At 36.6% G+C, this 15181-nt stretch overlaps 2 protein-coding genes across 5 annotated transcripts in view; both read left to right on the top strand.

Moving 5' to 3' along the window:
- The first annotated feature begins 457 nt into the window (after window positions 1-457).
- LOC139944460 (Golgi to ER traffic protein 4 homolog) lies at window positions 458-11400 on the top strand. The gene is made up of 8 exons (XM_071941477.1): window positions 458-674; window positions 4029-4107; window positions 4475-4556; window positions 4806-4961; window positions 5507-5645; window positions 6255-6395; window positions 7606-7757; window positions 8242-11400. The coding sequence occupies exons 1-8, from the start codon at window positions 565-567 to the stop codon at window positions 8328-8330; spliced, it is 948 nt and encodes a 315-aa protein (XP_071797578.1). The 5' UTR covers window positions 458-564; the 3' UTR covers window positions 8331-11400.
- Window positions 11401-12338: 938 nt separating this feature from the next.
- The window catches only part of LOC139943719 (delphilin-like), a 34272-nt gene continuing 31429 nt past the window's right edge, over window positions 12339-15181 (top strand). For 2 of the 4 annotated variants that reach the window (XM_071940469.1, XM_071940470.1), the window contains exon 1: window positions 12704-12783. In XM_071940469.1, coding sequence (XP_071796570.1) covers window positions 12710-12783 — 74 coding nt within the window. In that variant the 5' untranslated portion in view covers window positions 12704-12709. Of the gene's footprint in view, window positions 12485-12703; window positions 12784-14891; window positions 15160-15181 lie in introns of those variants that run through there. The other 2 variants (XM_071940472.1, XM_071940471.1) reach the window with 2 other exon arrangements.

The following is a 15181-nucleotide window of genomic DNA, read 5'->3' on the forward strand; positions in this document are numbered from 1 at the left end:
CACCGGCACTATCGAAACACCAATACATGTATAGTCTTAACATGATTTTGTCCATGACTTTTAGGAGTATTTGCTTTAATGGCTATGAAAGAGGTTCTTCAAGGTGAAATAGAGTTTTGTGATGTACCACAGGTCAACCATGGATAATTTATTCCTCAATGGGTCAACAGAAGTGTCCTTATGAAAGTGGAACAAAATCTATAATCTTGTTATGATCATTGTTTTTAATTTTGCTATTTTCCTTGTTTGATCATAAAGAGGGAAATGTTCTTCCCGGTAATTTTGTTGAAATTAGATCGAAAGAACTAGCTTACAAATTCTAAATTTTCTTGGCTGGGAGTGAACCGTTCAACAATCACTGTTGCTGTATCGGTATTCCCGATACCAGCTCATAACAACCTCGTGTTCATATTCAACCATTTAATTTTCCCCACATTGAAAACCTGAATGGGGAGTAAAAACGTGGGAACGAGATCAACTTATACATGTATTTTACACTGTCGCGTATAGTGTACGAAGTGTGTACACAGTGTGTACATAGAGTGCTGATGAACCAACAACATCATGGCGGCTGCTGGAAGAGGAACTTCTCGTGTTTTGCAAAAACTAAAGCACAATGTAGAAGAAGGAAACTACTACGAAGCGCATCAAATGTATAGAACTCTTTATCACAGGTAAGAGAAAATTTTTCTTTTGTACCAAAAAACAAGTAGGCCTAGGTATGTTTTCCAGTGTTTTTCGCGAGTGATTTTTTTTTCCTTTTGCTTTGATTTTGTGTGTGTAAAAACAGGGATTGGTTAACTTTTTGTTTACTTTCAGTTTTCTGTTGCTCCTTTCTCTTATGGTTAAATGATCCATGTCTACCTCCATGGATCATCCAATTCTAGAATTATGGAGATGTGTCCCGCTGTTGTTTTTATGAAACTTGTACTAAGTGACGTACACAAAAATACAAGCTACAACATCCTATTTAAACTTATTCCCCTTCACTTTATTCACAATTCAGTCAAATTTGTTCATAAATTTACGGTTAGACTACAGCCTTACACTTACAGGTCCATGCATTGCATGTGTGCGGGTAAGAGTTATTTATACTTTTGTACTCTTTCCAAACCAAACCTAATCTTGCCAAAATTGGGCTCGGAAAAGTTTCCACCACTTGGCGCCACCACTTTTTCAATCGATCTGAAATAATGGTATGAAGGTAGACCCATAAATGAGTAACTGGGGTGCTGTACTCCTTTTTTCGAAATTTTGACATTCTCGGTCATACTAGCACGACCGAGAATGTCAAAATTTTGAAAAAAGGAGTACAGAACAGCGCCCCAGTTACTGGGTCTAGGGTAGTTCTAGTTGCGATAACGTAACCCTCCTGCCGACGGCGGAGCCGGAGGGTTACGAGTCACTCCCATTCGATGCAGGGCGAAATGGTCAAACACGTACAATTTTGACAGCTAGTCAACAGATTTGCTCAATTTTTACCCCTTTCGCAAATCATGACATAAATTCTATTTCTATGAACACGACCTTAATCCTCAATATCTAATGAATAACATTCAAAACACCATTGAGAAAGTATTTTGAAATAAAGTACAAAAACTTACCAGATCCCGGCGCGAAACAGTCACAAATTTCCCAGGTTCTATTTTGAACCTGTCGCTTCGCCATTTTGTGACTTCCCGATGTTCATTGCTGTTGGACTAAATCATTCTGTAAAAGGGGTGTTATAAGGCAGCGCAACAGTGTGTGTACGCTGTCCGCTTACTATGCCCGCTGTTCACTCACTTAAAGCACTGCCGCACTGCAGCACCCCTTGTAACACCCCTTTTACAGAATGGTTTAGTCAAACTCGGCTGCGGCTCGGTCGGCAGGTAGTCAATTCAATTGGCTGGTACCTGCGGTTGGGTTCAGCGCTTGGGGTCACGCATGGTAACCAGCGACAGGTTCAAAAATAGAACCTGGGAAATTTGTGACTGTTTCGCTCCCGGAATCTGGTAAGTTTTTGTCCTTTTTTTCAAAATATTTTCTCAATTGTGTATTAGAGTGTTATTCATTAGACATTGAGGATTAAGTTCTGTTTATAGAATTTGTGTCATTATTTTTTAAAGTGGTAAAAAATGAGTAAATCAATTGACTAAAATATTTCGCCCTGCATCGAATGGGAGTGACTCGTAACCCTCCGGCTACGCTGTCGGCAGGAGGGTTACGTTATCGCAACTAGGTCTAGGGCTAGTAGTATGAAGGTAGCTCCATGATCTAATTTACCTCACTGAAAATATCCCTTTTTGTAAAAATGAGTAAAAAAGTGGTGGTGCCATACAGAAAGTTATCCCAAGTGAGCTCAGCATGGTCCAGAAAATCCACTCCGCAAAAATAAAGTTGCTGAAAAAAAGGATAAATTCTCACATCACAATAATTCGGAATTTTTGCATTTCGGTAACGAATATGGCTGCTTTAAGCTATCAATGGTAAGCTGTGCGCAAAGCTGGTCAAACCATTGGATCGTTGGTTATTATATGAGTCGTTAGTTAGCTTATTGGATCGTTAGTTATTATATGAGTCATTAGTTAGCTTGCTACAGGCACAGTTGTTCGACCATTAGATAAGTAAAATGTTAAAATGCGTCTGATATTGATACTAAAGGGTCACTTTGTGGCAAGTTGGTTAGCACTGGTTGGACTCTTCCATCATGATATGTCCATTGGCTAAACACCGAGTAATTGTGAACATGTACACAGTCACCCTCCATCCTCCTAACTAGTATCAGGAGACTTAGGGTTATGACTCTCACAACTATTAAAGAATATTTATGAGGCGCCAAAATCCACAAAATTTAGGTGCTCAAGGCGCAAATCACACGGTGAGTGAATGGTCACAGTAAGTGCCTTCTGATAATTTCAACTCAGAGTCAGAGCTATTAATCTGCCATAGTGCTGAGGTCGTGACAAGTGCACAGCTGTCGGGGCCTGGATCGTGCAGGAGTTGAAATGCCCCCGTACCCGTATACATTAGTGCTGGGCGAATAGTGAAAATTTGTTATTCGGTCGTTATTCGGATACCGCTGGCCAACTATCCAAAATTAACCGGATATTTGAATAGTTTTTTTGCCGCTAGAGGGCGCTGTTCATTTGTGAATGAGATCTTATGGGCAGATTGATATTAGTTTTAGACAGTGTCACTCGGTTCATTCATAAAAATGACCAGATCTAATTTAAAGATGGCGATTTGATCGTGATTGACTCTACATGAAGGAAAACTTTTGTAATCTTTGAACAAATTACGTCAGAAATGTCATTGTTTTAACTCTTCACGAAGGTGAGCATAGTTAAATACTTAATTTATGCTGTTTTATGCTGTCTTAATAGAAGTTCATAAGGATTCAGACAAAACATTCATATCAGTTGTCGCCCAACGTCCGCGGATATTCGGATATAAAAGAATATCCGGTTACTTGGTTGTAATTACAGAACTATCCGGTTTATAAATAGGTATTCGCGCCCTATGCAGATATCTGGTTAAGAAAAAAAAGGCATTCGCGGTTACGGATAGGAAAACCTATTCGCCATTAACCGGATATTCTAATAATTTGCCCAGGCCTAGTATACATGCTGATTCCATGGTAAAGCCAGTACGAAAATCGCCCTGCAGGGCAATAGCGGAAGATGGCCTGAACCACATGCCAGGCCAAGTTTACATCCCAGCCATGTCCCTGCTAATCACGGGTCTCCATTGGAGCTGGGACTACTATTTGTGCCTTTTCTTTGAATGATTGATTGAAAAGGAGGGAGGGGGTACTTTTTGTGCCTTTTCTTTGAATGATTGATTGAAAAGGAGGGAGGGGCTACTTTTTGTGCCTTTTCTTGAATGATTGATTGGATAAGGAGGGTTGGTGTTTCTTTGGTCCGCATGATGAACCCATATCATTTTCAATAACACATCTTGCTATGTATAGTTTAGATCAATCAGAGTGCTTTCCTTTTTGATGCAGATTTATGGGCTAATTGTTATTTTGATGTTTATATCTTCAGATACATGACCCAGAAGAAACATGCAGAGGCAGTAGAGTTGATGTACAATGGAGCAACTTTACTCCTCAGCCATAATCAGGTACAATTCATTTAGCCTTTTCATTTCATCTCAAACCATAACTTAATGTTATTACAGGGATTTTTTCTTTTCTTTTTAAAGATCAAATTCTAAAAGAAATGGAGATATATAAACATACCGCCCATATTGTAGGGTAGTGCTTTTTAAAACTAAGATGAATGTTAACATTGGGCGTATCGCAATTTTTTGAGCACTCATGCAAAAAGTTCAGGTTTTTTTTTCTCAACTATCACATCCCTGTTACCAACATGTGCTATGGATTTGCATCCAAAATGTTGGGGTGTAGAAACTGTTTTTTTTAAAGTTGAATAACTTTTAGTCAAGAAAATCATGTGATCGTCTTCACCAATTTGTTTTTTCTTTGTAGTACGCAAGTGGAACTGATTTGTGTTTATTGTTAGTGGATGCATTCAACACATCTGATGCCCCGGTGAATACAGAAAACATAGGTATGTAACTATTGTAAAAGGGGGTTTCAAGACATTGGCATGATGACTAAACCATAGATTGCCTATTGAGTACAATCTGTACATTGTCAAGATGGCTACAAGACAATCTTATGCAACATGCACATTGAAATGAAGTTAGGATTATCAGTGCAATTCATCAACACACGGATATTTTAAATTTGGCTGTTAACAAACTTTGGACCTTGATATTCATTTCAATTTGTCTGTACTTTCCCTGATGATTAACAGATAAAACATCAAGCCTGGTGTCTGCAATCCCTGCTGAGGTTCCAGAAAGAGGGAAACTTATAAACTCTGCTCTACAGTGGTCTAAATCCAGCAATACTGCCTTCAAGTCTGGAGACCCTGAACTTCATCAGAGACTCGCAGTTACCCTCTGGAAAGGTAAAACTCTGCCAATCGTTTCTATTGGTCAATACATGGTGGAACTGTGATGGGAAAAATGCTTACTTGATATCAAGTTGAAACTTGCCTTAAAAACCTTGAGAAGAATTCCATCCGAGAAGCTGACATCTATTCATGTTTATTTAGTTTTAGGGTTTTAGGACTTTGAGGTTGCATAACATGGCACTACATGCTGTTTTTACACTTTTCAAAAAATTTAATATAGAAGCAACTATAATTTAACTAGTTATGTTTACAAAATGTATCTTAAAAACTAAGAGAGGGAATAAATGGCAAATCTCTTTAACATCATTGCTGTTCCATGCCTGTTAATGAATGGGGTTTTTAAACAAGTTTTAAGAATCCTTCGTCCTTGCAACCCTGTAGTTTTTAAAATGATAAATCAGGGAATTAAAGCTGTGTAGTCCTTTTCATGCTTGGCAAATCCTACAAAATTTGACTTTGGAATACTAACCTACTAATATTATTATAATGGTTGTGTATTCTTGCTCTCCTTTAATCTAGTCTTGATTATTATCTTACAGAGAAGAATTACCTGGAAGCTAGATATCATTTTCTTCATTCCTATGACGGAGAGGGTTGTGCTACGATGTTGATTGAGTACCATGTTGCTAACGGTTACCCCAGTGAGGTAGACATGTTTGTAGCTCAAGCTGTGTTCCAGTAAGTTCAGTTTCTTTTAAAACATTGAAGTTATAATGTTAAATCTCAACTGTTCACCAGTTGACACCAACTAATTCTCAATGTTAACTGTGCCACCCACGTTAATGTTTTCATAAATAAATTTGAAAATATTTGTCTTTAAATATTATTATTGAATTGAAATCATGACTATATCAAAGTAAAGATACCAAAACAGCGGTCTTTGGTAGAAAAACTTTTTTTTTTTTTAGTATGACTTGGCACTGTGACTTGGGCGTACATCACTGCCATTAATCACCCTGGAATCCCGCACTTTCCTCAGTGGTTAAAGCAACTGAAGCAATCCTTGCAGCCTTTTCTTTGCATCCAAGTCCTGGTTTGTCAGACTAAGGAACAAATGTCTGGAATTGGGGATTACAGAATTATCCCTAGCAATGAGTGAACTTGACATTGATTACAGAGTTCTTTGTATTGGGCCAACATATTAACCTTTGATTGGTCAATTTTCATCTGCTGTGGATCTTGGCAAACACAGAATATTTTGAAAAAGGTCTCCTATTTGATCCTCTGCCATAACTGACCAACTACAGAATGCAAATTCATTTATTCCCCTTGTAATTATTTTGTTAGGTACCTGTGCCTGAAGAACAAGGCCTGTGCAACTCTGACATTTCATATATACACAGAAAAACACCCTGCTATCGAGAGTGGTCCACCATTCATTCTACCTCTTTTGAACTTCTTATGGTTTATGTTGATGGCAGTTGAAAGGTAAGATTATATGAATTGTTGAGCTGGGTACTGAGAATATCTTTCTTTTTACTTGATCAGTTTCAATTCAATTCATTAAAACATTTATGTGGGTATAGACTGTGCAAGTCTTGCGTGGATTTGAACTTCCAGGACCATTGTGGTCCCAACCTTATGGAGTTTGACGTTGGGGAGTTTTTTGTTTCGTCCATTACTTTAGTTTAATATAGATTATGACCATAAAAATGACATATGTTGTTAAAAATATATTATTAATTAACATCATATATAAAAATAAAAACAAAGTCAACATAATAACAAAGAAAAACCAATATTTAAAGTTGACCTCAGGTCAGGTTACTTGGTAAAAATGGGATTTACCAATGGGGTTTCAAAAAATTAAGATCAAACAAACATCCTTGTCCCAGAGTTTTACTTTTGTCTATACATAGACTTTAACTGATAATTGTGTATTTGTTTAAAAAGCTGAAACTAATTTAAACAAGCTCTATAGGGTATTTTTGTTGTTCAGATTCAGCATTAAAAATAAATTAAAGCAAAGATTTTATTCATAAAAAAATAAAGTTCTTCAGTTGTCGTGTTTTCTCGCTCCGGTGCGCTCGAGACTTGCACAGTCTGTTACCCTCAAATATTAAATACATAGTTTGTGTTTTATGATATTAACAGTGGCAGTTATAAATAGTAGCCAACATTATAAACAATTAGAAAGGCAACACTATTGACAGACATACACTGAATATAACCAAATTTAACCAAATTGAGGTTGAAAACTGACTGGGCCCAATGTCATCAAACTGTTAGTTACGTTGTGGTATGACCCATTGCTAAGATATAGGATTCAAACTGCCTCTAGCTACTGGACAATCTCAATGGTCTTGTGGTAATTTGTGGAATGGTTGAGGGTGCAAATCTTGTCTGTGGATTTTTGTTCACTAGGTTTGGAGAAAGTAACGAGTATAAAGTGCGTTACACACACTGGTGTTTTGGTAAAATCAAATAATGTTCTTTATCGCCGACGGCATGCAAATTTGACATCTGTCAAAACATTGCATGGCAAGTTTATTTTGAGAGAAGGATAAGCAGGGTCTGACACATTCTGTTGCAAGTGTTTTTCTTTTCTGGGTGTACAGGGCTTATATTAGTTAAGGACTAATGATAGTTAATAGCCATTTTTATGTCAGCTTAATTGTTTTCTGGTTTTGTTTTTTAGTGGCAAGCTTCCAACCTTTACTGTATTGTGTGAACAGTATCAGCCAAGCTTAAAACGAGACCCAGTATATTTGGAGTACCTAGATAGAATAGGCCAATTATTCTTTGGCTTGCCCCCACCATCAGGACCTTCAGCAGGGGGCGGCATGTTTGGTGAGTATACCTCTTTTTTACATTAGTTGAATCCTTTTCCTCACATTTTAGATACAAATGGGGGTGGACGACAATGCACAGTAACCACCACTACTCAAAAAGAGACATTTACATTCAATTCAATTCAATTCTTAATTCATCATGCCCAGCATGAAAATCATTGTTTTGATTTGCACAGTAAAATACAGTTATTAAAAATAGCCAAAAAATATACATGAACCGTAGAAATTAAAACAGCAACAATATAATGGTGTTACCTCAAACCTTTTTTAGTTATATGCACAGTAAATGAAACCAACATGCACAGTTTATGATGAAGGTCATATTATGGGTTAATTCAAGAGTGGCACTTGACCTAAAATCCCCCAATCATGCTCAAAGGATCTGCTTGGGTGTTATATAACAGGAAATACAAGTGGTGGCTACCTTGGATTAACAGTGAGCTAATCATTTGTCACAACTTGTTATTATTTTAATCTTACAGATAATCTTCTGCGTAGTTTTCTTGGTGGTGAATCGGGAAATGACGATGAAGTACAAGTGGCTTCTCCAGCTGAGGAGGAATTAGATTGATGTAACTTATATGAGACATTCAAGTCTCCATCAATCTTACGTTGTGTCTTCTGTTTAGGGGGAATTAGATTGATGTAACTTATATGAGACATTCAAGTCTCCATCAATCTTACATTGTGTCTTCTGTTTTTATATTTCAATCCTCTTGTTGAAAATACTTGTTGATTCTGAACATTTTAAAGGTGTCTGTTTAGAAGGCTTTAACTGAATGAAACACAAATTATATCATTGTAGGGCAAATGAAAGGACTGTTAGTTCCCAATGCAATATAACTTCATTACCTAAGGCCATGTCCGAATTGGCGACTTTGGCTACAGCTACGACTAGATCAGCGCATCTGTCAGTGTTGAAGAATAGCAGACGCGCGCGCCCTAGCCGTAGCTGTAGCCGAAGTCGCCAATTCGGACATGGCCTAAAATTCCTTTTGAGTGATCAATGTAATGATTACACATTCTTTGTTGTAGGAAAATATTTTCATAAATCAGAGATCTTGACAAGGAATACACATTACATAAAATGATATTAATTTGAATATAAATTAAAGCCATTGGACCCTTTCGGTTCAGACAAAAATAAAAAAGTTCACAGATTTACAAATAACTTACGGGGTTTACAGAAGGCAATGGTGAAAGACTTCTCTTGAAATATTATTCCATGAAATGCTTTACTTTTTGAGAAAACAGCAAAACAATATAAATTCTCGTTACGAGAATTACGGATTTGTTTGAAACACATGTCATGACACTGCGAAACGCGCGGAAACAAGGGTGGGTTTTTCCGTTGTTTTCTTCGACTCCGATGACCGATTGAGCCTAAATTTTCACAGGTTTGTTATTTAATATAGAAGTTGTGGTACACAAAGTGTAGGCCTTGGACAACACTGTTTACCGAAAGGGTCCAATGGCTTTAAACAAGTCAAAACATAAGGATTTATGAACACTATTCAAATTTTAAGGTACCTTGATCATACGTTTGACATCAAAATCCCTTTATTGTTTGCATCTAGGTCCAGTATAAACTCGCAGGAACGAAATCCATTTGTTATCAACAATTTTAAACTGAATCAGTATCTATGTATAATTCTTTCTATTGATGATAAAAGAACGTTCTTGATAAAGTTGTTTAGCCATTATTGGAATATCATAGTACCCATAGTTAATTCAAATCTTTCTATTTTGTTTTATTGTACAAGGGTTTCAAAAGTTACTCTTTTTCGTTTATTTATTTTTTATTTTGTTTACTTTGTGTTTGGTGGTTGTTTTTGTTTATATATATTTAAAGGCACTGTACATTTTTGGTTATTGTCAAAGACCAGTGTTCTCACTTGGTGTATCCAATCATAACACTTAAAGGCAGTGGACACTATTGGTCATTGTCAAAGACTAGCCTTCACAGTTGGTGTATCTAAACATGAATAAAATAAAATACCTGTGAAAATTTTGGCTCCATCGGTCATTGAAGTTGCGAGATAATAATGAAAGAAAAAAACACCCTTGTCACAAGTGTGCAACTTAGATGGTTGATTTCGAGACCTCAAGTTCTAAATCTGAGGTCTCAAAATCAAATTTGTGGAAAATTACTTCTTTCTCGAAAACTACATTACTTCAGAGGGAGCTGTTTCTCACAATGTTTTATACCATCAACCTATCCCCATTACTCGTCACCAAGTAAGGTTTTATGCTAATAATTATTTTGATTAATTACCAATAGTGTCCACTGCCTTTAAGTAACAAGCCTGTGAAAATTTGGGCTCAATTGGTCATCGAAATTGCGAGAAAATAATGAAAGAAAAACACCCTTGTTGGTAGAACTTGTGTGCTTTCAGATAGGAATAAAAGACTTCTAGCTAGAAGTCTTTTAATATTTTAGTGAGAAATTACCTCTTTCTCAAAAAACTACGTTCCCTCAGAGGAGTCGTTTCTCACAATGTTTTATACTATCAACAGCTCTACAATGCTCGTTACCAAGTCAGTTTTGAGTAATTACCAAACGTGTACCTTCCCTTTAAAGTTATAGTAAAATGAGCTAAATAGGTCTATATTAAATTTTGAAAATGAGATTAATTTTGTTCACGATTGATTAATCCAACAAGATTAACATTAACTGCACTGAACCCGACTCTGCTTTTGTGATGGGAAGGATGTTATATTGTTTTATTTACTTGATTTATCTCATCTAGCCAACCGTCGGTCCATTGACAAAAGTAGTTATAATCGGCATTCTTGTGACATTTGTTTTACGGTTTTTTTATGCTTAGCGTGCATGCTGATGAAGCCGTACTGTTACTATGCTAACCATCATTAAGGTAGCAGTTCAGACTACATTCCACCAAACGCAAAACTAAACAAGCAGTTTCATTTTGATTGGTTTGAGATGGCTACAGTTACGTCAGTTTAAATAAAAATAGTGATTTAGTCTGCTTAATTGTGACATTTGTTTTGAGGCTTGTTATGGTTAGCGTGCATGCCGATGAAGCCGTACTGTTACTATGCCAACCATCATTAAGGTAGCAGTTAAGACTACATTCCACCAAACGCATAACTAAACAAGCAGTTTCGTTTTGATTGGTTTGGGATGGCTACAGTTACGTCTGTTTTAATAAAAATAGTGATTTAGTCTGCTTAATTGTGACATTTGTTTTGAGGCTTGTTATGCTTAGGCTTAGCTTGCTTGCTGCCAAAGCACTTTAGACATTTTAATAGCTGTGGCTAAATCACTGACTCTGCTCATACAACATAACCATTCAGGTTTACATATAACTGTAATTGCCATATCTCTTTTAGGGAATTCACCATTAAGATGTGACTATACCTTTTGGGGCAAAGGTGCGTCAATCCCATAAACATTTTCATTTATTAATTTTCATTTACTGACTGTATTTAGCTAGTGAACATAAAGCAATGATTGATTGAAGTGTTTGTTGTACAGAACAAAACTGGCGAACACTGCATAAAAGTCTATGACATTTAAAATAGTTTATTTTTCATTTTAATCAAAATGTTGATAACATTTTTGTGAATTGTTTTGAAATTAAGAATAAATCACTTATGATATACTTGTGATACAATAACATCTGTATTATTTGTGACAAGTAGTTGTAAATACATTTTTTTGTAATTGTCAGTACTAATAAATCCTGCTCTCTGGATGAACGGCAGGTACAAGTGCACAGTTTTGGATGGCTGTTGCGGAGCCGTCAGTTTTATTTGGCTATTCATGTGAAGCCCTAAAAATAACTCAGAAGCATTGTTAGTTTCATAAGATTATTTTGAAACGTGAGACTGCAAGTAGGGTACATTATAAGATGTATAAATATGTTGTTCTGTCAAGTTTCAAAACTTGCTGATTGTTTTAATTTTCAGTCATTTGATAATACTTTTCGTTCAAATTACTTCTCGTTACATAACCCTATTAATTTCTTGCATTATAAAATGCAAGAAAGTAAGGTAATTAATGACGAGAGAAACTGACTGGGTAACTTTGTACAATTGCATAAAGATAAATTGAGAAGAGGATGCAAATTCTATACTAAAGAGACAAATTGCGACCGGATAGTGAAAATTTAATTAATATAATTGAGGATTATTTTTGAATAATGATTGACGATCTGCCCATTCTAAAAGGGTGTTAACTTGAATGTTGAGTTAAGCTTATAAGGTAAACAGCTCCAATGATTTGATTTGGGCATCATAAATGAAACACTCCAATTAATCAATCAATCAATCAAGGCTATACAAATGATAACACTGAACAACAGCAATGACAAGCAGATCACTCAGCATCTCATCAACCCTTATTTTTAATAACAGTCTTGAATCAAGTCTAGTTGTAAATAAAGAATTTTCAACGGCCGCTAGGTGGCCTTCATTCAGTGGCAGTGAAAGGATTATGAGCACGTGACCAACCAACGGACGCTGTGACTAAGGAAGAGCCAATCAAATCACTCCTTTGATAAAGACATGCATTATTCATATCAGAAATACAATAGACCCAGTGAAGCGTGCACGTGGAAAAGTCCTGCGTGTGAATATGAATGTGTGTACACAAAATTCCTATTTTGGAATGGAGTCATTGGAAATTGTCGGAATATTGTGAGTGTTTTCGTCGTATTTGGAACCTGAAACGTAAATGACAAAGATTATGGTGTGAACTAGGTAAGTTTGAGGTTGGCATGCAATATTTGCGAGTGGTTTTATCATCGAACATTCTCGTTTTAGGGGCCTAATCCTTTTAAATTCACCAGAAAATAAAGAAAGAAAATAGACCTACGATGTACTCAAAAAGAGGTAGGTACACTCCTCAGATCAGTTCAGTTCAATGGTTCAACATGGTTTTAATCGCCATTTGGCCCAAAGTTTTGGTGGGTGGGCGACCAGTGGATGCTGTTTTCAAATGTGGACTCTGGGAGCTCCAGTCTCCACCATGCTGGGACCATCTGGGACAGACCATGGAGGTAGAACATGATTTGGAAGTTTATCTTTGTAATTTTATGAATGGCACTTTTACTTTTTATGTGATGTCAGGTAGAGCCGTGGTTAAAAAAGAGCAGACCATATGATTTATTATTTTGTATAGGGTCAAAATTGATTGATGATGATAATACACAAAATGATTAGTTTGTAGCTGGCAGTGGTCCTCTAGACTTCACCTTGAGTCCATGCTTCCTTCAATGCTTCCAATTTGGTGATGTCCCAAGTTATATTCCAGTTAGGAGCTATACTAACTTGCAGTCTATGACGACCAACGACTTACCAGCTAGCCGTCATAGCTGGGCCCAATTTCATAGAGCTGCTAAGCACACAAATTTGCTTAGCATGAAGCAAGAGCTGCTTATTTTTCATGTTTATTCACTGTAGCAGAAAAGTTTGCTATTGTGCAAGCGTATTTCACAGGTTAGCAAGAAAATTAGGCGGCCATATTTCGCGTTCCCATCAATGGATTTGTGTTTTGGATAACTTTCCGTATCACCATGGAGGTAGGATTATCACGCACGCCACCACTTGTTTACAAATTTTTACAAAAGGGATCTCATTCAGGTAAGATACTAACTCATATCGAATGAACAAGTGGTGGCATGATACGGAAACTTTTCCTTGTATTGTTTTACGCCATTCATTTTTGTGCAATGAGCACCGGATGGTTTCAAGCCTTTTGGTGTGCTAACGGCAATGGTAAACAGCGCTGTGAAATGGAGATTGACAGAAGTACAAAATCTCTGCAGCTATCAAATGAGCTGGTTTATAGGTCTCTTAATATCTGTATTCTCTTTAATGTTATCTTTTGAGACAGGTAGAATATTTCACTCGGAGATTGTCTAAGAAGAGGGAATGATCTCCAATGGTAGTAGGCTACAATGTAGTTTATTTAGCCCCACTTTTGTGGCCAACTCTGAATCAGAGTTGGCCAAATAAGAAGGGGCTATATACGTGTAGTTTAGTGTGCTGTTGAGCTGTCTTAGGGGGGCCTATGGTTTTCAGCTTGGTAGAATGTTCATTGTTACATCTGGTTGCTGCTTTAACTTTAAGTGACTGAGTGATGATGATTGGTAGTTTTCCCGGGGGAATCTTTAAAGATGGAGCATAGACAAGCTTTTTCCTAAGACTCTCAGTCAAGAACCTTGAGCATTTTTAGAGGCATTTGACGATCCACTGTGTTTCATGTGATATATAAAGCCCACTATGCGGAATGTAACAAGGTTAGTTTAATCTTGTTACATTCTGCATATATACATGATTTGTTCTACTATTAACCTATTACAGACTGCAAACATAGGCATACCTTTTTTTTTGTGAAATGTTTTAAATGAATTTTTATGAATTTTTATGTAAGTTTGGAGAAATATTTATTTAAAAAATAATGCTCCAATGTTGTTAATGAGATTCAAAGGTAACAATTAAATAATTGACCAGTCATAATATTTCTGACATTGTTTGACTACTATTGGGTTCATCAAGGCATTCCCATTAAATCCTTTCTTTGTAGTTTTGGTTCATCACTCCCCTGTCATGCCGCAAGAGTTGAGGCTTTTTTTTCCCGGTGCTATGAAACTGTAGTAGTCTACAGGACCAATAACATACCTTTCATAAGACCATGTGACTTGGACTTACAGTCACCTTGATGTCAAACCCTACCATAGTGTACCTGTCAACTTGAAAGTAAATTATACCATCTTTGACCTTTTGGCAAGTACACAGAGTTGAGCTTCACAACACTAGGCTATTACTTTTCCTGGCTGTCATGTTATGTAGATTGCAAGTCAAGCTGTATTTCAAAGATTGCTTTTTTAAAACCTAAATCTTTGTGATTAAATGTCCAGCTTCAACATTTAATAAAAATGTTCTTCTTATCTGATTGTACAATATTTGAGACAAAACATTGTAAGCTGTTGGTATGTCAGTTGTAACACACAAACCTGCAGGAATTCCAACAGCAGTCTTCCAATTACCACAAACCACCTTGGCTGCCATAGCAACACATTGGTTTTCATTGCAGGGGGCAAGCAGAGAAGTGAACAAAGTATTTTTAAGAGCCCTGTGGCCATCTTTGTTTCTGCTAGCACAAAGCAAGACTGAATGTACACATCAGTTTGAGAAGATTTGTTTTTTTGGCTGGGTTGATGGACCTGTGGCTGTCTTACAGTTATATGTAGTTAAAACAGTAGTAAACAAGTTTCTTGATCTTAATAAAATCATTTTGAAACACTGGCAAACTCTCATTGAAATCTGAAGGTTGGATCATCCCAAATGGTGTAGTTTGTCTTATCACAAGAAACTTAAATGTGATTACAATTTATTGGTGAACAAACAGACTGCTGATTGTTGTTCAAAATGTAAGTAAAACTTGATTGTTGT

This window comes from Asterias amurensis, chromosome 11, assembly GCF_032118995.1.
Source record: "Asterias amurensis chromosome 11, ASM3211899v1".
In the NCBI taxonomy this organism is placed as follows: Eukaryota; Metazoa; Echinodermata; class Asteroidea; order Forcipulatida; family Asteriidae; genus Asterias; species Asterias amurensis.

Coding starts and splice junctions, on each gene's coding strand:
- LOC139944460 (XM_071941477.1), top strand. CDS start 565: ATGGCGGCTGCTGGAAGAGGAACTTCTCGTGTTTTGCAAAAACTAAAG. Junction 675..4,028: donor TATAGAACTCTTTATCACAG/GTAAGAGAAAAT, acceptor TTATATCTTCAG/ATACATGACCCAGAAGAAAC. Junction 4,557..4,805: donor GGTGAATACAGAAAACATAG/GTATGTAACTAT, acceptor GATGATTAACAG/ATAAAACATCAAGCCTGGTG.